The 25772-nt window shown below is 32.2% G+C and overlaps 1 protein-coding gene and 1 pseudogene across 1 annotated transcript; both read left to right on the plus strand.

The window, feature by feature from the left end:
* Positions 1–2982: 2982 nt before the first annotated feature.
* On the plus strand, positions 2983–25700 carry LOC148621380 (lithostathine-2-like). The gene is made up of 7 exons (XM_088574070.1): positions 2983–3074; positions 14184–14271; positions 14571–14681; positions 16353–16511; positions 20353–20456; positions 25054–25147; positions 25489–25700. The coding sequence occupies exons 2-7, from the start codon at positions 14214–14216 to the stop codon at positions 25698–25700; spliced, it is 738 nt and encodes a 245-aa protein (XP_088430196.1). The 5' UTR covers positions 2983–3074; positions 14184–14213.
* Positions 17305–19249, plus strand: LOC148621381 (uncharacterized; annotated as a pseudogene).
* Positions 25701–25772: the final 72 nt, after the last annotated feature.

Genomic DNA, 25772 nt, shown 5'->3' on the forward strand with positions numbered 1-25772 from the left:
TTTTCAGTGGGTCAATGAGTGCCGAAGCTACACCAGTTTTCAAAGACCCCGATGTAGTAAAACAATTGTCTTCTATACATGACAAGTATGTTGTCGTACAAGCAGACAAAGCCCAAAACAACATTGTTTTTGTCTGCAAAACGTTTTACATCCAATGTTTATTATCAGAGGTAGACGTAGAAAATAATAGCAGTGATAGGACCTATACTTCTACCACACTCTCCAAAGAAGAGATTGTGGAAACAATAAATCTGTGCTATCCTCTTTTGGTCTCTCTACCAAGGACGATGATTGTCATTTACCGTCTATATACTAGATTTCTAAACTCCACAAGAATCCATACAAACAACGTTTCATAGCTGATTCTGCAAAATGTACCACCAAACCTCTTTCAAACTTTTTAACTTCAATACTCACAACTGTCAAAGAGGGTCAGCAATCCTACCACAATACTTGTTACTCCAGTAGTGGTATTAATTCAATGTGGATCCTGAAAAATTGAAAGATCTTTTGGAGACAATCAGTTCAAGACTATTATCTGAATATAATAGCATTAATACCTATTATTTTTCAACACTGTATACTTCTATTCCCCATACTCAGTTAAAATCCCGACTTAAAAACATTATGCATCGTTGTTTTTTTTTTCAAAAAGATGGTACACCTAGATACAAATATATAGTTCTTGGTAGAGATTCCTCATACATTGTAAGACATAGTTCCAAATCATCTTCCAAATATACAGAGGAAGATGTTTACAAAATGCTGGAATTTTTAATCGACAACATATTTGTCCAGTGTGGTGGACGTGTTTTTCAACAAACGGTCGGCATTCGAATAGGAACAAATTGTGCTCCGTTACTTATTCCTTCACTCTTATGAGGCTGACTTTATAGCTGATTTGATCCGAAAGAACGAATATCGTTTGGCTAGATCCTTTAATATCAGTTATCCTAATTTCGGTGATTTGATACATCGCATCTACCCCAAGGAACTTGAGATAAAGGATACTACAGACACTCTAAAGTCAGCCTCATATCTTGACCTACACTTAGAAATCTATGGTAAAGGAAAACTATTGACCAAACTTGACGACAAACGTGATGACTTTTCATTCAGAATTGTCAACTTCCCTTTCATATGTGGCAACATCCCTTCAGTACCTGCGTATGGAGTGTTCATATCACAACTCATACGTTATGCCAGAGCTTGCCGAAAATACGTAGACTTTTTGTATCGCGCTAGAACTCTAATAAATGGGTTTATGGGACAGGGTTATGTTGCTACAAGATTGAAGTCATCACTACAGAAGTTTTATGGTCGTCATCATGAACTCGTTGATCGTTATGGTATATCTATCTGCACCATGAAAACTAATTTATTCAACGGTTCATAGTTTTCCTTTCCTCGTTTGTCTAACCCGGACTTGACTTTTTATAAGCAACTCGGCGGGTGTTTCTAGAAAAGCAGAGGACGCTTACCCGACCGTTGCACCTGGTCCTTGCTCCCAGTTTTTAGACGAGGAGTTTCTCATTTACCTTTGTTACTTTGTATGTATGATTTTAGTTACTTTATGTTCTTTGTTGTGTATATCTGTTTTCCATGTCTGGTCTTTGTCCCTGAATTGCATTCTTTTTATTACCGCTACAACCTTAGTTCCCTTGATTACTCTTTTACGAAGAATATGATGACTAGAAAAAAAATCATACAAATGTTGAGACGATGACAATGTTTTTTTTTAAAATAGCATATCAAAATTGCTAATGAATTTTTTGGGCCTATATCTCATGCAAAGGAAACATTACTTCTTTTTTGAATGTACAGATCGATTTGATCCACAACAGTATAAAACTCTACAAAAACAGTGTTTGAAAAGTATTGACAAAAAGGTCTGTCTGGTCCCCTTAGTTTATTTTACTGACTAAGGTCTGCCTTGTCAATCTGAACATAAAAAAATATACTTACATTATTCCTGTTACAATTCAGCTTAATCAAAAGTTGCTGAGTCATTTGCAAATATCACCTTCATTGGGCATGTTTTTGAACAAATCCAAAATCCACACTTCAGTTCTATACAGAGTACCAAAAAAAATTTAAAAAAATTCAGGTCAAGTTTTATTTTAATTGGTCTGGTAGTATCAGAGGAGAAACTTTTTTTAATTTAAAACATTTAAAAATAGTCCGAAAACGTTGAAAAAGTAAGATAACTCCATTATGGCGTTGCAAATTAATACGAAAATTTGACTTCAGAGAACTTTCATCATTCTGAACACTTTTGTTCTTTATTAGAATTTAGATAAACCTAATGGTTATTGAGATATATGCGAAAAAACTACTGTCTGATCCATATGTTCTATTTTTTGTAACGGCGGCAATGTTTTCTCAGCGAATCAAATATCTTTACATCAATTATATGCAAAAAGCCTCAAGGAACATTCATACCAAGTTTGGTTCCAATTGTCAAGAAGTGTTAGATGAGTTTTGAAAGAAACAATTTTAGAAATGGCAAAAAAACGGACAATAACTCCAACATGGCTTTACAGATTAAAATGAAAATATGACCAGGGATAGAACACTATTCTTATGTCAAATTCATCTAAACCTAACATATCTGGAGATTTATGAGAAGAACTGGTGTCTTAACTCTATATTATGTTTTCAGTAACGGAAATTGGTCAAGTAGTGTCAGAGGAGAAGAGTTTTGAAAAATTGTTAACGACGACGACGGACAGGTTGGCTAAAAAACGCTGAATAAAAACTTTGTCAAACACCCCTCTCAAAATCAAATGCAAATTAGGATATTGATAAAATAACCGAACTGATAAACTCTAGGCAGTAGTCATAAGAAATAACCGAACTGATAAACTCTATGCAGTAGTCGAAAGGAATAATCAACAAGGAAAATCAGTATAATTTAAATGTCAAGGCAAAACCCGGAAAATTGAATACAATATTAAATTGACGTGGTGATGTAAGTTATGTTTCAACATATTGATGTTTGAAGGAAGCTGACAGTCGTCATTGTAAAGGCCCGATATTGTACATGAACATATTGGACAGAAAAGACACTATATGTAAGTTTTTCAAGTCATATTAGTAAGTACCAATATTCAGGTAGATGGAGTCTGGAAATCGTCGATCAATTATTTTCTTTACTATTCCTTTGCCATTGTCAAAAAAACTCAAATACATTTGATATTCTACTTCAAAGCTACAATTTTGGGAATGACTTCCATTTGTTAATCCACCAGACCTAGAAATTATAGAGACTTATGACGCAGTTTCCTCTGCATAATTTTTAGACCTCTACATCAAATTCGACGACATTAGCCACCCCAGTACAAAAATATGTAACAAACTAGACGACTTTGATTTTGAAATTATGAATTTTTTTATGTGCTATAATATACAATGTACCAATATCCGCTGCATATGGTGTTTATATTCATCAGTTCCGGAGGTAAACGTTTTTGTCTAGAAATGGGGATCTGGTCATCTACTTTAACATATTTGACTATACTCTGAAGTCTTTTCAATGAGTTATTTTGACAATTTAATAGCAGGTACAACAAGTTAACACAACAATCCCTCTTCTGTCATTTTGACACCTCAAGGTATACAAGTGCAATCAATTATTACGATACAATGCTAATTAGCTGTACATTTAGAAAAGCCACCTTGAACAAATGAGGTAGGAAATTCCTTTGTTGAGTATGGTACTTATAAGCAGTTGAACCTCAAGTTCAAGCAAGCTTTCCATTGCATAGTAGGGGAATTTTCGTCAGTTCTTTATACAGAATTTTATACAATAGACTGTTGGAAAACATTTTTATACGTGTTGTAAATATGTTCTGATATAATTATGGCATGATATTGGTTGCGCAAATTTAATCATTTTCATTTGAATATGACATATTCTATTTAATTGGATTTTTTTTCATTTAAATGCAATTTTGTGTCATTTAATTGGCATAATGTTTTCTCTTGGTTGCAGTATTTTTCATTCAATTATAATATAGTTTTCATTTGAATCATTATTGCATAGATATATTATAAAAGTAGAATGCTAACTATCAAATTTAAACAGAAAAAGTATACCGACTGAATGAAAAATATCGCATTGAAATGAAAAAAAAATTGAATGAAAAATGTTTTCATTTTATGATAAGTTGTACCAACTAATTGCAAAAAAAAAAAAAATGTATTCAAATGCAATTTTATACCAATTGAATGAAAAATATTCTATTTAAATAGAAAACTATACAGACTGAATGTAAAAATATTGCCTACGGAAAAAGTTATTGCAATTGAATAAAAAATACTGCCTTCAAAAATTGTACCAATTGAATCGATAAGTAACAAATGAACAGAAAAAAATGCATACCAGTACATAATAAAACCAATTTAATCGATAACATTGCATTCAAAGAAAAATTTATAAAATTTAGATAATGAAATATTGCATTCAAATAAAAATAAATATACCAATTGAATGAAAAATATTGCATTAAAATGAAAACTATCATTTGTTTAACCAATACCAAGCCATACAATATAAAGAAATTATTATTTAAATAACATTACAAACATAAAAAGATCGATTTTGAAAACAGAATGATCCTTTTTTCGAAATTAAGAAAACATTTTTGAATAACATCATTTAAATTGTTTTTTTATAAGTTATGAAGACTTTTCAAAAAAACATCTATGATTTTTCATAACCATATATTTAAACAGCATATACACATTTAAAAAAAAAAAACATTATCATGGAATATGAAGACGTTAATTAAACACTTTGTAAATAGTTTGTGCTACTTATAGTTGGGCAAGGGGTGGCCCGGATCCGCCACTGTTATATTTTCCTTACAGCCAATATTATGAGATAGTCAAAATACTAAGATCATTTGATTAAAATTGTATCATGGGGGTGAATTTTCAATGAATCGTTTTTCTCACGAACATTCTTAACTTAAATAAGTTAGTCCTTGATTACAGCTTAATATCAGAGATGCATTGTACAAATCTAACCACTTTGAACAAAAGCACGTATATATGATGGAGATTGGTTGTCAGAATATTTTGCATTGTCGTAAAAATTACTTATACTTTAAAACGATTTATATGTGGAATTTTGGGACTTTATTTACTATATTTGAATGCGGTAATTGAACTAATTATTTTAAAATGTAAATTCAAATTACCATAATCTACTCTCAATTAATTCCATAAATCAATATAATTTTAAAGTTCTCAACAGTATATAAGAATCACTGCGCATAACACAAGTAGACAAGTTTAGGAAAGGGGAGAATTTTAACTATCCAGCATGCTTAAATAATAAATTTATTTTTTAATAAAGCGAGTTAAATCAAATATATTGAAGTTACTTTTCGACAAAAGGAAACAATGGTACTGTCGAGTAAGTCGAGTAATATAATGTAATGTAAAGTAATGTCCGTTGTTTTCTTTTATCAATATAAGTAATCCATTTAAATATTGTTACTCAATGTTACTCCTAAGTGTTTATAGGTTTTGCTTTGGACAATAATTTTGCCCTTTCCTTTTAAAGTTCCGATTGAAGTTAAACGTTCGAGAAGAACACAATATCAATTGCGCTGGGGTAAAACCACAATAGCCATTGCTTGAACTAATTATAGGGTTCAAATAGCTCATCATCTAGCATAAACAAACGATGTAGCATCAACAAATAATCGGCATAGACACGATAATTTATCTGCGATAAAATTAATGTAGATTATGAATTAGATGGGACCAGCACTGACCCCTGGAACACTCCAGCTGATATATCCCATAGTTAAGTAGAGGAATTCCTTAACAAGAACTTTGTTTCCTTCCTTCAAGATAACTTTTAACTTACAAAGTAACCCTATTTGTCAAACTTTATTGACTACTAAGAAAAAAAAGTGGCAAAAGGCGAAAGTTTTATCCTTCTTTAAAGAACCTGAAATAAAATATACATTTCGAGTAGTGATTACTGATTGATTGACTGTTTAATTAAGAAACCAGACCAGTATCTGTGTATGGGTTTGTTAGAATGAAGGTGATTGTATACATGTTTATACAGGACACGTTCCATAACTTTTCGTACACAACTTATGAGCAATATTTGTCAAAAATTACATACTAAGATGGCATCTCTGGTTCTAGAGATGGCATTTACGTTTACAATCTAACGACTGGTCGAAAATGTACATTGTTCTAAGGATTTGTTTAAGATTGATAAAGCAATCTTACGTAGATTAATCTTAAGTATACGATGATAAATTGAGTCTGGAGCGGTATTTTGTTTGGAATTAAAATTTGAATAACATAGAATATCTCCTAATGTGTAATTTTAATATTTCAATACAACTTTCTGTCTTCCCTGGAAAGTCTAGGGTTGAAATTTGTAAAACGTATGTATTTATTAAGTAAAGTGCTTTTCTTGTCATCATCGCATCACAAGGTTTTTTGTCGATATTTAAAGACAGGTTATATTATAAATACTTTTGCTTGATTTTAATAAGATTGTCATCGAGCTTTTTGATCGGAAAACTTTTCAAGAATTGTGTTATCTACATGTTAAAATTTCTCTTTGGCTGTCTTCACTTTAGTTCACTTATTCAGTTGCTGTTTATATTTAGTGATTTTTTATTCTTAATTCTGACTTTGTTGTACCATGGTTTGTCTTTACAGCGTATAGTTACTGTCTTTAATGGAATGCACTCTTCGCTAAGCTAGTTATCTTTCTTGGAAAGAATTAAACATTTCATGGTTATCTTATATTCATAAGAATCGTGCCAATTAACTTCACTCAATTTCCTGGAAAAGATGCCTTCTTCCATCATGGTCACTTATATTTTTGGTACTTCTAAAACATCGTACTTAATTCCGTTTTCAATATTGAATAGTCGTATAATTTTAAGCCATTATTCACTAGTTAAAAGAAGTGATATTTTAGTCAAACTGGATAGACACATGATAAGCACTCACAACATATTGGAGTAAAGGGATCTACAAAGCTAATGGAAAGCATTTGAAATACATGAAATATATGTACAAGAGAGTAAACGGTGTAAGAAGTAAATATATTTGGTTGAACTGAAATTATTAACTCTATGTGCCTATAGCAAAAAAGAATAAAAATAAGTACAATGCATAATAGATATGTACGAGACGACATTAGTAACAGAGGACAAAGTCTTCATAATGGTAGTCTACACGAATTTTATCTTTGACCTTAGAGCACAGAGAGCCTGATTTCAGTCGGACAGGAAGTTACATTGTAATACCAAGTGTTGTATAAAGTAATGATATGTTTAGTTTCGTATCTTTAACAACATTAAATCTTTATAGCTTGCGTCCTGAAGTTTTGTTAAATTATGAAGAAAAATAAATTCTTGTAAAAGACATTATCACTTTAAAAGCATCAATATATTTAAGTCACCCTACTACAGGTTACACCAGTTTCATAATAAGGAGCACTACTTAACATCAGAGGAAAACAGCTGAACAATATGATTACACTACACTACATGCATAACACAAAATGCTCTTTACACGAAATAAGTAATTTTAGTTGTATAAGAAAATGGAAATTGAAAAAATTGAGAAAGCGCGTCATCAGTAACCTTGGTTGTTTCGCGCACCGGCTCATCTTTAAAAAAAGCAAATTTAAAAAAGAAATTTAAAATATATGAAACAGTATGTTTGATTTCGTCAAACAAAAATTACATAAGCTAAATAAGTTCAATGAAAAAGGCTATGAAAATAAAAAACATAATAATACAATTTAAACATATTACCTGTTTTGATTGGCTAATGTAAATACAATTTAAACAGATTACCTGTTTTGATTGGCTAATGTAACAATTGATTATCATTGTATGTACATACTCTATGATGGGTTTCATACTATAATTTGGTTGTATAGTAGTAATACTAAACCATAACAATAAATTGAAAGGCTGTCCGAATGAATGGGCAAACACTCCTGGACATAATTAATTAATTATTCTTGACTTTTCATAAAAATGAGGCGGCCAGTAATGTAAACATTTTAACAATACCCCACTCAGAATAAGTTTTGTTAGAATCAATTTGATGTTTAACTAAACGGGCGTTTTTTTTCTGTCTGATAATAGAAAAGCATAAGTATAGACGCATTGGTGAATAAGATCTCACAGAACTGAATTACGCGAGTGATGTGGAAGTGTGATAAACAATGTAGAAAAATCAGAAGTTTGAATACTATTTGATAGAAGTAGTCTAGTAAATTTTCGAGAATATACATGTACGGATGATCGGCAACTAAAACCATTTAGTCAAAATGTGTTGTAAGTACAAGACAAAACTATGGAAAATAACTTCATCCTTATTGTAAACAGTACGATATTGAGATTTCATCATTTCGAAAAGATCATTTGATGATTTAAATAATTTCGGTTGTTATCTTATATTGCCACGTTTTTTACGCACTCTCCTTTTTGACCATTCGTTTTCACTATTGCCTACAATTTATAAGTTTTCTTAAAATGTATCACATTTTGCATGATTCTTAACTGGAAAAAATAAAAACCTTAATTTGCTTTTACGGTTAAGTATTTCAAAGAGCTTGGAAAATTTATCAAGGAGAAAATATAGTGTAAAACTTTTGCAACAGCTTCTTAAATTTGTAATTTGTTTAATCTATTTCTGCAAATGTTGAATATATGACCTAATGGGTTCATGTACAGTGGATCATATCAATACATATATTAGCCTATTCCAATAATTAAAAAATAATCATTTTATATGATGTAATTCTTAGCATATTAACAACATATGTTGGTATAACGAATATCAAACATTGCTAACGCTTCTCGGCAGGTAAGTCATAACCAAATTTGTATATTTATTCTAAATGAAATTGTGTTATTTCAATATGATGCTTTGAATACAAAAAAAAGTTAAACAGCAAAACCTTATGAAAGGTAATGGAGAATCACAGATAAAAGGCCTCCTAAATCAAGTAGACCTCCTCTCTTCTATACTTAAGACACTGCAAAGTCGGCCTCATATCTTGGCCTACACTCAGAAATCGATGGTAAAGGAAAAGTCTTGACCAAACTTTACGACAAACGTGATGACTTTTCATTCGGTCGGAATTACCAACTTTCCTTTCATCTGTGGCAACATCCCTTCAGCACCTGCGTTTTAATATCACAACTCATACGTTATGCCAAAGTTTGCCGAAACTACGCAAACTTTTTGTATCACGCTAGAATTCTAACAAATAGGCTTCTGGAACAGAACTCGTAGATCGTTATGGTGTATCCATCTACGCCATGAAAACTGGTTTGTTCAACATGGCATATTTCCTTTCCCCTTTCGTCTACCCCGGACTCAACGTTTTATGAGCAACTCGGGTGCTTCTAGAAAAGCAGAGACGCTTACCCTACCGATGCACCTGGTCAATGCTCCCAGTTTTTTTTTACTCCGAGTTGGTCATTTGCTTTTGTTACTTTGTATGTATTATTCTAGTTATTTTATGTTCTGTGTTGTATATGTCTGTTTTGCATGTCTGGTCTTTGTCTCTGGATTTCATTCTTTTGATTTCTGCTAGAACCTTGGTTCCCTTGATTACTCTTCCTTGGACATGACCATCAACAAACATAACTTTGAATGTATTGCACGACTTGTAACTGATCGGTATTTTATGTGTGTATTTTTTTTATAATTACTGTTGTATGTACCTTGTCCTTTGACTGTTGGATTTCAACGCATGTGTTTTGTCGATGAATTTTCACAATTAGATATAGTTGACATGCAGATAAAACACCAAAGTATCAGTTACAAGAGTTTCATTCAGTGTTTGGTATCTGAGGTAGAAAGGAAAATTAACTGATAGTTAATGTGTTCAATGCATTAAAATATTTTTCTTTCACAAGGCAGTCAAACAAACATTTTTTTTCACGCTCACGAGGCAGAGTTAAGCAGACGAAGTTTAAGCGATAGAATCGCAATTATTCAGACCATAATCTCAGTTTCCGTGATTTTCAAAAAAGCATTTCATCTTTTTTTTAACTTGAATTTTGTGCTTTTTAGTCATTTTGCCAAGGTAGATTGTTTGATTTCGAATGCAGTTTTTTCTACTTATGTCGTTGATAATAAACTAACGTCATACGAAGGGGTACAGTAGCGGATGAGTCGAGCGCAGGAAGAATAGAATGTAGAATGGTCATCACTTATCAATACATTGTCCGTCAAATGCATTATAAGGATCAATTTCATATTATATTTGTTAACAATAATATCACATCTAATTCAAAATTGCTTGCTACAAATAACATCAGAATTCAAAGCATATCTTGATGCTTCCTGCTTATTTCAATTAATTGTCCAATGAAACAATTGGCATAATATATTGTTGATATTAACAAACAAAACAAACATCAACAAAAGGCGATGCTCATATCATTTCTTTATCATTAGATTCGAATTTTTTTACCAAAACTTTAACAAAATACCACTTTTGTTAGTTTTTTCTTTGAAAATTTATTTTTTCAAAGTAATGAAAATATACTCAAGTTACTCAATCTTTTTGTATCCTGCAAATTTTTGTCCTTTGTTCCCTTTTAATGTTCGCAATTAGTGTTAACTTGGTTATGTTGTAACCCTTGAATTCTAATTTCGTAGCCCGTAGAGGACAAAGTACTGCTTGGTACTGAATCAATTGTTTGTTTTGAACTTGACCTTCGTGAATGTAGTTTTCTAAGTCTCGGTGTTTTTATTCATATGAAGATCTTCAGTAAATAACTTCAGTTTTTCAGCTCTAATTTTTTTTTATCTGCAATATATTTGACACAGACAATAAAAATGCTTCACATCTATGTTCATAGAAAACATCAATACTAACTGAACAAACTTCTTAAAGATGAAAATGAGTAAATTTGCGCCAATAATAACATTTATATGTGCATACTTGCATAATTCCCCTTTTGACGTGGTTATCCATCATCATATGTTGTTTTAGTGTGAGGCTCTTAAGGGCATGAACTTCTGCAGTGGAGATTTGAAATCATTTAGCCGTAACATTTTAAACAAAATTATATCAAATAACTATAGAGAAAAAAATGAAATGCAAATTATTACCAAATCTAGTATTTTTCAATTACAGCATCTTACAAAAGTATGTGCACCTTATAAGTTTGTACATCAAGTTACTTTCGTTTGATCAGGAATGGCAACGACTACTCGAGTCCTCGAGTAAACTTTAATCATTCGGATAATTACTTACATGGAACATTCACTCATAAGCCAAAAAATTATGTTTGATTTTATATAATGAACTTTCATTGTTCGGTTATTTATGATAAAATATCGTTTTGTGTACATAATTTTAAGTTCGATGTTTCATGGACTTAAACGGAAAATCAAAATAGAAATTACTAACTCCGTGTGAACATATGGTACAGACTGTGCCTATCAAGTCGGACGTCATTTACCTATCGATGATTGTTTTTGTTTTTCTATCCCTCATTTGGTGCATAGAAACAAAAATAGAAATAGAATTTTGAAATGTTATGTAGAGAAACGATGGTCATTATATGTAGGGAGATCCACAAGCTTAGAATATGAACTTCTGGCTAATGTTTCGCTTAACATATAAATTTGTAATCTCCCGTTAAAGTGTCAAGTGATGTTCTAATAATTGAACTCGTAGTGTAAAAGGTAATACAAACAAATTACTTCATCTCAACGATAATCGATACTTTTCACCGAATGATGTTTTATCGGAGTACATGAATACCCGCGAGTATCAAGACCGACTACGCGAGTATCAAATTTCGTGTAGTTTGCCATACCTATTTTTTGCTATTTTTAAAAGTGTTTGATTGAATCCTGTGTATTTCCGCGAAGGATGAGTACATCAAACATTTTGTACTTCATTTCAAACAGCTTCTTTAAAACCATTTTGCTAATTACAAAAGAAAGAGAATCATAGTTTTAGTTTTTATACGAGATAAAATAATAATAGTTTTTTGAAACTTGATATTACCTTAACTTATAAATACCAAGAATTGTTTTTTTTTCTGTGGAAGGCTACAACTATTCATGTGCTTCACAGATCACAACATTACTATCAATATATTACAAACTTTTCTCAGTTTTTTTTTTGGGGGGGGTTTTGATGAATAATGTCCTAAGTTATCAAGTGTAATATATTATTCAGGAGGTAGACCTAGGATAAGGGACATAACTCCTGAAATCAGTGAAATGTTATTGAAATCAGTCTAAGTTACTTCGTTGCTTACATTACATAACATTGACATAAAATGGTGAATACCAACGTTTCAATGATATAAGAGTTATGTCCCTTACCCTGGGTCAACCACCTTTAGTCCTTGTCTGTTCTTGAAAATATTAATCAAGTGAACATATTTGAGAAAGACCTTCGCAATTGTCCCTGTATTTATTTTTTTTTAATTTCCAGCAATGGTCTCAAATATATGAGTAAATGGGTTATTTATATTAGAACACATCAATACATTTATTAGATTATTCCAACGCTTTTAAAAATGTCAATCTAAATGACGTAATTATATGCACATTAACCACATGTGTTTGTGTGACATATATCAAATAATGATGACACTTTTCTGTAGGTTAATTATATTCAAAATTTCACCTTTACTCTAAATTACTGTTTTTTGTTAACATGATGTTTTGAATTAAAAAAAAGCATTTTTACTGCAATGTAGTGTCAAACAGAATCGTGACAAACGGCGCAATTCTGTGATGGACTTTCTCCTTTTCTAAACAAGTCGATCACAAAACAGCGCGTTTGATGTATTGCTACACGTTCATAAAGACCGATATTTTTCTGTCAGTAAGAACTTACATTTATAATTTTTTTTATCAGAGGTAGATGCAAAATAGCTGGTAGTAACTAAGATTACACACCTAGATATACCACATTATAATGTAGTCTGTTTATAACAATCAATTAGTTTATTTTCTTTTAATCTAAAACTATGTGGCTGTTCGAATGTTGTATGTTTGTTCAATGTATGGGTATACTTGTAAATAGACAGTAAAACAAACAAATCATTTTACCGTCTTGAGTCAGAATTAATAATAAATCTGGTTCAAAACATAGGATGGCACTTGGTCAGACCATTAATCTCTGTTTTCTTTACATACATATAGAAGATGTTCTATAAATGAGAAACCGTAGATTTAGAAATATTTTGCGAAAAGTATGTCATGTGTCTTGACCAACGAGCGAATATCGACAGTATATGAGTATGAAGTTTCTACATCACAACTCAAAATCATATGCAGCAGTCTTCCGACGCTAAATATATTTTGTACTTCCATACAATAAGCTACTGTGAAAGTAACTTCATTCGTAGGTACCAATTTTCGTGGCTAAGAAGAGAAACACAAGTTCCTGGATTCTAATTTTCTCATTGGTTTGGCGATTTTCAGCACAAAAACCAGTGGGAAATTTCCATTTCGTTTAAAACCAAACTCGTGGTTTTGTTTACACTCGAAAACCCCGAAAATTGAAAACCCACGAGCATAAAAACTTTCGCAGTATTTGAAGAAAGGAATGCTGTCACCATGCCATATGACTTTAGTTTTCACATTAATGATATTGAGGTACATGTACATAGCCTTGCCTTGGTGATCGTTAAGATGTAAATGATCTACATGATAGCAAATTTGTCCATTAAGTCGAAGTGCCTCGCTTTAGTTTTATCCCCAACATCATATGTGAAAAAAAAACAGGTTTTGTCCCCATATAGTAGATTTCTTGTTTTCTGTTCCTTATATTTGCTTTCAATATATAGCCTCGACATCATATGTGAAAAAAAGAGGATGCTTACCCTACCACTTCACTTCGTCCACTTTTCAGTGAAGTCTTGCTTGCTCATTTATCTCTGTAGAGGTTTTGTACCCATATAATAGATTTCTTGTTTTCTGTTCCTTATATTTGCTTTCAATGTATATCTTCGACATCATATGTGAAAAAAGAGGATGCTTACCCTACCACTTCACTTCGTCCACTTTTCAGTGGTCTTGCTTGCTCATTTATCTCTGTAGAGGTTTTGTACCCATATAATAGATTTCTTGTTTTCTGTTCCTTATATTTGTTTTCAATGTATAGCATTGTCTTTATGAATATATTTTAGCAAATCAACTGGACCACAGACTTGTATAAGATGTTACAATATCACTTCGTAGCCCTTCTATTAGTGTTGGCTGTAGACATAAATGCCGGTAAGAAACTACATTTGTTTTTGAATGATTATATTATGTCTGAATGTCAAACTGTCAACTTTCCGTATGTCTGTTTCCATAAGATATTAAACAATGAGTTAATTAGTGAAGTCGAGGAAATAAAGTATAATGTAGATTATAATGTAATATTTTGATAAAAAGTACTAACGTTGGTTTTATAAAAGTTGGACTAAAGCAGTTTAAAATTTAAAGTTAACTATTATACAAAGGTTATTTGTTTTCACTCAGTCCAAAATATGCCAATATTAATTGTTATGTGGATTGTGATTCATTTTCAGGTTTGATAACGGTTAACGGGAATAATAGACCACTTTACAACGTAATACAAAAACCTGGAAAATGCGCTACGACAAAGAAAACAGACACAAATGCAGGGGATCCACACAAAAGTAAATAAAAATAATTATTCTTATCTGCTTGGAAAAAATTTAGTTATCTTAATTTGCGGATGGAAAGGACTAGAATGTAAAAATGGTATTTTAAATAGTTCTTTAATCCTTCAAATGACTATGTTGAGGCATAAAGTGCTTATTTTTTAAATTCACGCATGTATTAGATTTGCAAAAGTAACTTCAATGAGCATTCATATCTATAAACACACGTACACACCAACACACCTCAAAAATAGAAAATACAATTCTACAGATTTTCCGAAATCGTTTCTTTCGACCAAAATAAAAAGGCACGGAAAAAATTATCTTCCTGCTGCAAATGAAAGATTAATTTTTTGCGATAGCTTTAAACGCGTCGATTTGACATGTGACGAGTAAAACTCCAAAATACAGCTTTCATTTATATTCATTTGTTTTATGTCAATACGCCCTCATCAATAATCAAATTCGGTAGAAACCTATTTTAGACCATATCAATGAGTGTAGTTGTTCTAAAATCGGTATAAAGTTCATTGTAAAGGTGAATTTGACCGACAAAGTGTATGAACATAACATGCATTTTTTATAATTAGCCATGTTTTGTTTAAATTATGGATACAAATTTATGATATTCGAATTATATTTGTAGTTGGATGGGAATATAAAAAGCAAAACAAAAAACAAAACAAAAACAAGACATATAAAATAAGCGATTCATATATGTCAGTTGACCCTGACTTAGAAAGCGATGGTAAAGGAAAACTATTGACCACTTTACGACAAACGTGATGACTTTTCATTCAGAATTGTCAACTTTCCTTTCATCTGTGGCAACATTCCTTCAGCACCTGCGGATGGAGTGTTTATATCACAACTCATACGTTTTGTATCGCACTAGACTTCTAACAAGTAGGCTTCTGGAACAGGGTTACAAAACAATTTATGTTGCTACAACATCCCTACAGAAGTTTTATAGTCGTCATCATGAAGTCGTGGATCGTTAGGGTGTAGCCATATGCGCCATGAAAACTAATTTGTTCATTGAGTCATATCTTTCCTTTCCTGTTTTGTCTATCCCGGCCTTGACTTTTTATGAGCAACTCGGCGGTCTTTCTAGAAAAGCAGAGGACGCTTACCTTACTGGTGCACCTGGTCCATGATCCCAGTTTTTAGTGGAGTCCGAGTTCCTCATTTGCTTTTGTTACTTTGTATTATTTTAGTTGCTTTATGTTCTTTGTTGTGTATGTCTGTTTTCCATGTCTGGTCTTTGTCTCTGGATTACATGTTTTTTTTATTACCGCTAGAACCTTAGTTCCCTTGATTACTCTTTCATATGTGAATAATCATATTTTTTTCAAAATTGGTTTTGTTTGAAATACAAGTTTTCAATTATAATGTCCAAAATAATATTGTCAATATCATTCATTACTAGGTGTGATATTTATGAAACTTAAAGAGCTTTTGTTTCTTTTCGCATGCAATTAAGAAATGATGATTTACAAACATTTGTTTCGAGTTTGTTGCTTTGCATTTGAAAGGAAATTTAAATTTCATAAACATGAAAAAGTTTGAAAATGTTCTGAACCAGGATTAAAAAAAACAAGTAAAAGTAAATTAATGATACTTGTCTGTCTTTGTATACACAAAATAAGCAACTGAAAACATCACTATTTTGAATTATATTAACAGAATGTCCCTTTCTATCACTAACAAATGGCCACGTTACCGCGAAAGACCGTCAAGTTGGAAATTATGCTCTGTTTGCCTGTGATGAAGGGTACTATCTCTGTGGAAATGAAGCTGTTAAATGCAACAAAGAATACTCTTGGGATAAGGAAATTCCAACTTGTGAGTTTTACAAACGATTTAATAGATTGTTGGATGCACCCACTGACATTAGAAATTAAATCATTAATGATTATGATGTATACGAATTGTAAAGTACTTTTGTATTTATAATTCTGAAATTTGATGTCGTAACTCAGTCATACAAATGTATTAGTATGGTTGGTGTCACCACTTGCGTATTTTTAAGTATTTGAACAATCCATTTCAAAACTACTAAAATGAGAGATGTTGCAATGTGTAAGTGCCTTGCTACAGAAGCTCTAATTTGTCTTTATTATAGTCGGGTGACCATATTCGCCACATGAAACAGTCTATTTGTATACTTTTTATATTTTCATGGAATGTTACTTGTTTTATTAGTTAAACACAGTTCACTATCTTATGAAACTTACCAAATACTGTGAATTCATTTATTTTCGTTGACATCAATTTTCGTGGATTTACAAAAAAAAAGACATTTTCATGGGTTGTTAAATTCGTGGAAAACAACATTTCAAAACAAAACAAATTGGGTTGTAAATTTTACATGCATGGTTTAGCTAAAACTCGTTAGTTGATTGACGATAACGACTCAAATCATCAAGATTAATCATCTGTTTGATCTTTTAACTAGAAAAGCGGATAATTAAATGATTATCTTTAAAAAGTAATAATTATTATAGTTAGCGGCATTATAAAAAGAAACTATTTGTAAAAGTGATGTTTGTCGCCAAAGCTGTGACCAACGCTTACAACTTCTCAAATTAAGCATGCCTTATAAATACTTTCGGATATCTAAACAATTCAGTTCACTATGTCACTCACACAGTGGTTAAAGTCCGGTTCCATCAAGGTTACGAAACCTTCCACACCAGGTCTTCCTGACCCTTCAGAATGTTAAACCCAGAAAGAACAACTCGTTGTTCTAGCAGCAAATGACGGTGTAGATACTTTGGTAGCCGCTTCCCCATCTACTATTTCACGCAAAAAAAAGAGAGGTGAATACAACACCTACGACGACAATACTCGTGCCAAGATAGCCCGTTATGCTGTACACAATGGTGTTGGCAGAGCGTCCAGAAAGTTCACCGCCGACCTTGGTCACAAAGTCAGCAAAACGTCAGTCCGCAGCATGCAGAACAGTTATATCAAATTAAAGAAGAAAGGTGTTTATCAATAAAATATTTGCCTTGATTGCCCAGTCCCAGTCCAGTTCAGAAAAAAAAATAATTTCAAAATTTTAAAATTAATAATCATTACTCGTTTACCTTCTTGCGTCTTTGCATTTTATTCCACCAATATTGGCTTAGCGTCCAAATTTAATTCTTACTTTTCTTTACAATTTTGAATTGTCTACCCTCGGGTTACAAATTTGTGTTAAACTGGCACAAACTTATTAGCAAATCTGATTTTATAATCCATTAAATAAACAATTGTTATGGGATTAATTTGATTGATTTTTTTTATGATTTTAACGGTTAAAGTAAATTTAAGATCGGATTTAATTAACTACTGAATTATTTTGATTTATTACAAAAAAATGAATTTATCAATAAAATTTCGTTATCTTTTTTTTTCAGTTGGTACCGAGATTTCTTTACTAATCCACTCACCCCGTGGTAAACCGTTAGCTCTTGGTGACTTACACGACAATGTTAAAGACTGGATCCGTAAAGTCCGACGTAACGGTGGCGTTATCAACACTCGCATCGTCATGGCAGCAATAGAAGCAATCGTTACTAAATTTGCCCGTAACAAACTTCAGCGGTATGGTGGTCACATCAACATAACCAGGTCATTAGCCAGATCTATCCTACAACGTATGGGTTTCGTCAAAAGAAAGGGTACAAAGACAGTCAAACACCTACCCACCGACTTCGACGACATTAAAGCAACCCACCTGGAAAAAGTCAACAAAGTCGTAGAGGAGCACCATGACACACATGTACCAAAATCAACTGGGACCAGACTGGTTGTGAACTTGTGCCTGGCGGAGACTGGACCATGAAACAGCAGGGGACTCAACAGATCACCATTTCGGGGTTAGACGATAAACGACAAATCACTCTACTTCTTGCAGTAACCAAATCCGGTACACTTTTTCCTCAACAGCTGATTTACGCAGGCAAAACGACCGTTGGCTTCCAAAGGGTGTTGACTTTCCTGACAACTGGGACATCACCTACACCGAGACGCACTGGAGTGATGAGGAGTCCATGATCCGTTACGTTGACGAAGTCATAATACCATACGTAGAAGAGATCCGTGACGAGCTGCCGCTGACGTGATAAACACTACAACCCTTAAAGCCATAGCATTATTTCATGTTTACAAGGCTCATCAGAGTGAAAAACTTCTCAGCCACTTAAAGAAACACGACATTGTACCACTCTTCGTACTAGCTGCATGTACCGACAAACTACAACATTTAGACTTGTCACTCAACCGAGAGTACAAAGAAGAACTAAAAGACCACTTCCATGACTGGTACTCATCAGAAGTAATGCAACCACTGAAGCAGCAAGAAGATGACACTGGCGGTGATGCATCAAACAACTTTGTGGTTGATACCAAGACTTCCGTGATAAAACCCATCCATGCAAACTGGATTATTTCTACTCACCAGAAAATGTCAACACGTACCGACCTGATCCAGATGGGCCTCCGTAAAGCTGGTTTACTCTCTTAAAAGTGATATTAGAAGCTGTTGAAATTTATAGTATTTCTGTGATTTATCAGTGCTTTTGTGTTAAAATTGCATTGTCTAGAGCTTTATAAAATATGTTTTTATGTCATATGCACCAAAAATAGATTGTTATTAATATGATGGTAACAAATACAATAAATATTAAAATAATTTCTTCAGTTTGTCTCTTTATGAAAACTCTGTTTGCTGTTCCAAATCGACTTTTTCAAAATAATCAATACGCAAATTATACATTTTTTTACCGATACATGCTATTTTAACCGGAAGTATGAAATAAACATCTCAATAAATTCAGTTTTTGATGTTTTTATTCATTTAAGGAGTTTTATTACTGACTGTATATCTTCCTTCATTCACTGCAGGTACAAGTAAAATTGTTAAACTACGTTTACACTGAAATATAGGTGAACAGGGTCTTACAAGTGTACAAGTCCATACGGGCAGTCTGTCGTTCATGTCCTTCTTCCTCAAGGTTTTGGAAAACACATTTTTCTTTGGGTTGTTAAATTCGTGGTTTGGACAACCCAAGAAATCCACGAAAATTGGATCACCACAAACAATTAGTGTTTCACAGTATTAAGATTGTCCCAATGGGTAATAAACCACGTGAAAACAAAAGATCATTAAGGTGAATCTATATTGCAACAGGTACCCATTTTCGACACTTTTTCAATTAATACCTACTCCCAAATCACCCCAGGATTAAGTTTTTAATTGTAATGTTGAAGTACCCAACGTATAAGGTAACGATAACTGCCCGTGCGTATTCAATCGTATTATCGATTTCACGTACCTTTTTCAAAATAATTTGACTAGATATATTGATTCTATTGAGTTTATATCCAATTAATTAACATTTTTTTAAATAAAAAAATAAATTGTTAGGCGTTACGATCATAAACTAACCTAGATTTCAACATTTTTATGTTACTCAGTACTCAAATCAGTCGAAAAGTATTTGATATGTAAAATTCAATTAAACTTATCCCCTTTCAGAAACATTTTTATCCCATTGGTGTTGATATAATGTTATTGGTAGGGATTATACACAAGATCAGTGTGACCATACATCTTCATACTTTACTTTTGATTTCTTTTTTATCAAAGCATGTAACATTTGGCAATCAGTCAGACGTTCGTCCCCTAAATTTTCAGGTATAACGCATAAACCATTGCCACCAGAGGCCTACAAGAGAAGGACATTCGGACACTCCACATACTTTATTGATTGCAATAAACTGTCATGGAAAGCATCAGAGGTGAGAGTTGAAGTATACCGCTTTCGCATTTTTGACATAATTATGTTCCAATAAAAATGGAAGAAAGGTGGCTTGTAAGTCTCGTCAAGTTAACCTGTGTTTCCAAGGAAATGGGCGCCTAACTTCAAACCCATTGACATGGTTCTTTCTATAGTGAATACATCAATATTATCGACGAAAACCTCATTCGTAGATAAAATGATAAAAATGTAACGTTTAATTATTTCTGCACTACAATATTGTAATAACACCAAAATAAAAAAATTCAGTTAACAATGTATCGTATTGATGTCCAAGGAAGTAGTTCCTTAATACAAATCGGTCTTTGGTTTTGATTGTTTTAAAAGTCGAAATTCCGGATAAAAAATATTGGACGACGAAACGTACCATACGATTAATTAATTTTCGATTCAAAAACAACATATATTTACATAACGCCTGGTCTTTTCTGCATACAGAAAAAGTCATACATTCATCGCCCTATTGAATCAACCAAAGCAAGAATGATAAATCTTCAATGTTCCAATTTAATGTACAATCTTAATAAATGTATAATTTGCTTTTGAAAAATGCAACGACCGACTGGTTATGTGATCTATAACTGAATAAGAAATAGGGGTTAATTGTGTGGTATTTTTTTGTCAAATAAGTATAAACTACTGTGTAATATTTACAAATATTGCCATTTGACAGAAAATATTTATCAGCTGAATAACATTTATAAACAGTTTTTTTTTCAATTTGAGTTAAGAATAAGACTCATCTAAAAGAAAATTATATCTCTTTTTTTTGGTGGAAAGAGCATTGCTAATTAAGTCCAAGTTAATTTCACTTTTAATGATATTGAATATGTTCATATGTTCTCTGATTTACTAATCTAATTGGTCATACTGTTTTCAATTTGGCATTAACTTGTCGCAATCGTCAAATCATCAATCTGGAATAATAGGAATTTTTTTAATGAACGAACACCTTGTATATAATGTCTTTAACAAAGTCATTTTCCGGTGTATACTACATGTATGTAATAAGAATCTCTAAATAGTGCTTGACATTCATAATTTACGCTAAACGCTGCAGTCAGTCCTTTAAGAAAATAAAAAAATCTCGGGTTGATAAGTTAATTATTTTACACGATGATATCCATTTGCCAAAGGACTCTATTTCTGCAAGAGTCTTGGTTATTTTGATCACTCTTTATTAGGATACTGTTAGAGAATTGCGATATGTCTACAGCGCTTTGCAGTTATGCGAAAAAAAACAAAGGTCTATCGCTGCGATGAGCTTCAGATAACTCAAGGAACGGAAGTCTCTTCAGGAGATTTCTTACTAATGTCTTCTTTGTTTAAGCTTCTTGAATACTCAGTATTATTCTTATCGTAATTTCACTTGGCACAATGTATTTATTTGTGGTTTTGATATGCCACACCCTGGGCCTCTGATATATGTTTTTAGTTGCTTAGTTATACATGTGTATTCATATATTCCCCGCAGTCAAATACAAATGTGAAAATATGTGTATATAATAAGCAACAGAAAGTGCGAAGTGAAAGTATGAATTCCCGTATTACAAGGTCAGGTTTGGTTTCAGTTGTTTATCTACAACACAATTTCGGGCTTAATTATGTTATAATTACAGTTTTTTTCCTTTTAACACTATGGACCTTGACCTCATTTATGGTACAGCTTCAACATTAGTAGTTATTCCATATATGTACATAATTGTGCAAAAGCATTTGATTGTTTATAGTATGTGTGACTTAAAATAATGTTGTGTAAAACTTGGATTTTAGCTCAATTTTATATAGGTTGATAGATTTATATATATGTACATTAGAAATAATAAATCGCCTGCTTGCCAAAAACAAGAATAGCCTTGTCAATGAAACCCGGGTCTAAAAGTATGCCTCAAGCTCATTTCTAAGTATTCGTCTTTGAAACATTTTGTTCCATCCAAGTAAAACAAATGCTGTTGTTAACACAAATGGCATCAAAATAAAGCCAAGATATTCCTCTTTATTATTAGGATATAAAAGCAATGTTGCAAAAACGGTTTAAAATTTTTAAAAAAAATACCCAATTTTCCTTACAAATCGCCTAGTGGAAACCCAACTGTTTGATTTATGTGGCTAAAATGTTAAAAGTGAACACAAAATAAATTATTATGATGGCCAGAAATAGCCTTGTTTCCGTTAAAACAGATTTGTGACCACAAAAACTGGTTACATTACTTATATCATCAGTTATTTTTACCATAAAATTAGGTTTTAGGCAGAACATGATTGATTCTTAAAAATATACTAACAAATGTAATTCAACTCCTTTATTTTAGTTTTTTAGTGTATTTTAGTTGAAGCAATTAACTAAAATTTTAAGATTAACCATTATGTACTTTTTATTTTTCAGTTTTAATGGACTTCCTCTTCAAATTGGCCAATTCGAATTTTTTTTATTTCAAAAATTTTCTCAAAATAGATTTTTTTCGTTGAATTTAAAGCAAATAATTAAGAGGTTCCAATTAAAAACTTATGTGATTGATACGGAATACGTAGGAAAATTTTAAAACACTTCATAGCTGATGTGATTCGAAGGAAAGAATATCGTTTAGCTAGATCCTTTTATTTCTCTCAGTCGCTATATAGATGACGTATTATCTTTAAACAATCATAATTTCGACGATTTGATAAATGGCATCTACTACCAAAGAACTTGAGATTAAGGGTACTACATGCACTGTGAAAGCAGCCTCGCATCTTGACCTACACTTAGAAATCGACTGTAAAGGAAAATTATTGACCACACTTTACAACAAACGTAATGACATTTTATTCAGAATTGTCAACTTTCCTTTCATGTGTAGCAACATCCTTTCAGCACCTGCGTATGGAGTGTTCATATCACAACTCATACGTTATGCCAGAGCTTGCCGAAACTACCAAGATTTTTTGTATGGCGCTAGAATTATACCAAATAGGCTTCTGGAACAGGAATATGTTGCTACAAGATTGAAGTCATCACTACAGAAGTTTTATCGTCGTTAAATGAAATCCTGGATCGTTACGGTGTATCTATCCGCGCCATGAAAACTGATTTGTTCCACGTGTCGTAGTTTTCCTTGGCTCTTTCGACTATCCTGAACTTGACTTTTTATGAGCAACTTGTTGGGTTTTTCTAAAAAAAGCAGAGGATTTTAACTATTACGGTACACCTGGCCCATGCGCCCAGTTTTTAGTGAAGTCCGAGTTGCTCATTTGCTTCTGTTACTTTGTATATATGATTTTAGTTACTTTATGTTCTTTGTTGTGTATGTCTGTTTTCCATGTCTGGTCTTTGTCCCTGGATTACATTCTTTTGATTACCGCTATAACCTTGGTTCCCTGCATTACTCTTTCAGTGATATGTATAACAAGGGTAGACCTCACATAATGAATATTTCATGTATTGATTAGTCATCATTACTAACAGTTTCCCTCTTGTCAGAAATTAACAAAATAATTAAAAACAAAACAACTAAAAACTAACAGTTCATGATTTCTTTAAAGTAACTATCAAAATATCAATAAATAATTATAAAAAGTTTCATTTTATATCAATTTAGCCACATCAAGAATTGATTCACAAATTATTAGTGGTCATACTCTGAGCCCTCTGAATCGCATAAAACAAGTTTACAGTTCTTTTCCACAAGGTAGATTCAATATGAGAAAATCTAGTCATCCTTTTAGGTTTCTGTGATACCGAATGATAAAACAGCAGTACAACTATTTGAAATTTCATTATTAATTGAAAATGTATTATTGCAAAAAAAAGTAATCAAGTATAAGTACTGGTTAACAATGTTCTTCTGACTTCTGAGACTTGAGATTAAAAGACGCAATTAAGCTTCTCATATGAAAACGGTGCTAAAATAATAATGATATTCTTATCAAATCTTTTATTTTTCCAATTATTGAAATGGTGCCCATCTTAAGGAAACAAATGGACAAAAGTAATTTTCCATTGAAAGATATTAATATCGTGATATCAAATTACATTATGCAAAATGCATATCACAAATGAAAGTACAGAAGATGAAAAGTGGAAGCCTAATGGACGTAGGAGTATAGTATCTATGTTTATTATCTTTTATCAGACAAGCAGCTATGTTTAATTAAAATTATTGCTGTTTGCAAAAAGTCCTTTAAGGGCTTGCCTGTCTAAAGTCATGTGGTGAACTCCAAATTCGCGAAATTTTCAATGAAATATGTTGGAGGAGGGGATCTTTTTTTTTACTTATCGGCTATAATTTTATAATAAAAACTATTAATCATATACTCATTATGAAGCTTGAAAACCGAATTGTGTAATGGTACTTTACAATTATTTGATTTTTTCTTTCATTAAAAACCTCGGCGTTTTACCAACTTTTGTCATTTTCACGTCACCGCACCTGCTGTTTCCTTAATCCTGTGCTAGTGATGCACTATATTTTTTTGGCAAACATTTTGTTATCAAATACATCAAAAGGAACGCTATAAAGGTCTACAAAAATTCCTATTTGGGGAAGGGGTAAAGCTGGACCATGGTCTAATAGTTTTTTTTTTATTCTATTGTATAGACAGCCTGTCAGACTAAAGGTGGACATCTGATTTCCATAACATCTAAGGCTGAACAAGATTTTCTGGTTTCATTTATTAAACCTCTTATAACTGGTTTGTACAAGTTTCAGAACTATTTTTTTATGGGATTGCAATCTACAATTCAAACTTGGTTCATTATTGTTATAAACAAATGCTATCTGGCAGAGAACGGACGTCCAGAAAAATCAGTTTCATGCTTTAAAAGGTATAAGTGGTCCTTAAATTTTTACTTTGACATGTTGATTTTGAATTAGTTATTGATGTACAAATATTGTACTCTAAAGATTGAATTAAGTCGATCGAGTAATGAGAATCATTTTCACAATTTATAAATCATAATTATACGATTCTATTTTATTCCGTATTCAGACTCTGTGAGCGTATTTATCATCGTAGAACTTTTTCTGTTTTAGCTAGTTGGCATATAGGACTGATAAACGTCGGAGGTGATTGGCAGTGGATATCTGGAGAAAAATTAAATTATACTATCTGGTCATCCCAAGAGCCAACTGCAACTCAAAAAGATGACTGCACATTTATAGCAAAAGACAACGATTTTAATTGGTCGTCAAGTCCTTCATCAAAATGTAATGCTTACGAAAAGCATTTTATTTGTGAAATTTGAATTTTCGTTTGGAATTAAAAGTTCAAGTCTTGTAATAAATTTATTATTCTAGCTGTCCTGGTTCATAGTAAG

Source organism: Perna viridis, chromosome 3, assembly GCF_037379345.1.
Source record: "Perna viridis isolate PV_CMFRI_1.1 ecotype Kerala chromosome 3, ASM3737934v1, whole genome shotgun sequence".
NCBI lineage: Eukaryota > Metazoa > Mollusca > Bivalvia > Mytilida > Mytilidae > Perna > Perna viridis.

Excerpts from the sequence above, each read along its gene's own strand:
- LOC148621380 (XM_088574070.1), top strand. The coding sequence starts at position 14,214 with ATGTTACAATATCACTTCGTAGCCCTTCTATTAGTGTTGGCTGTAGAC. Across the intron at positions 14,682-16,352 it reads TGCAGGGGATCCACACAAAA|AATGTCCCTTTCTATCACTA; the intron begins GTAAATAAAAAT and ends TTATATTAACAG. Across the intron at positions 20,457-25,053 it reads TGTCATGGAAAGCATCAGAG|ACAGCCTGTCAGACTAAAGG; the intron begins GTGAGAGTTGAA and ends TCTATTGTATAG.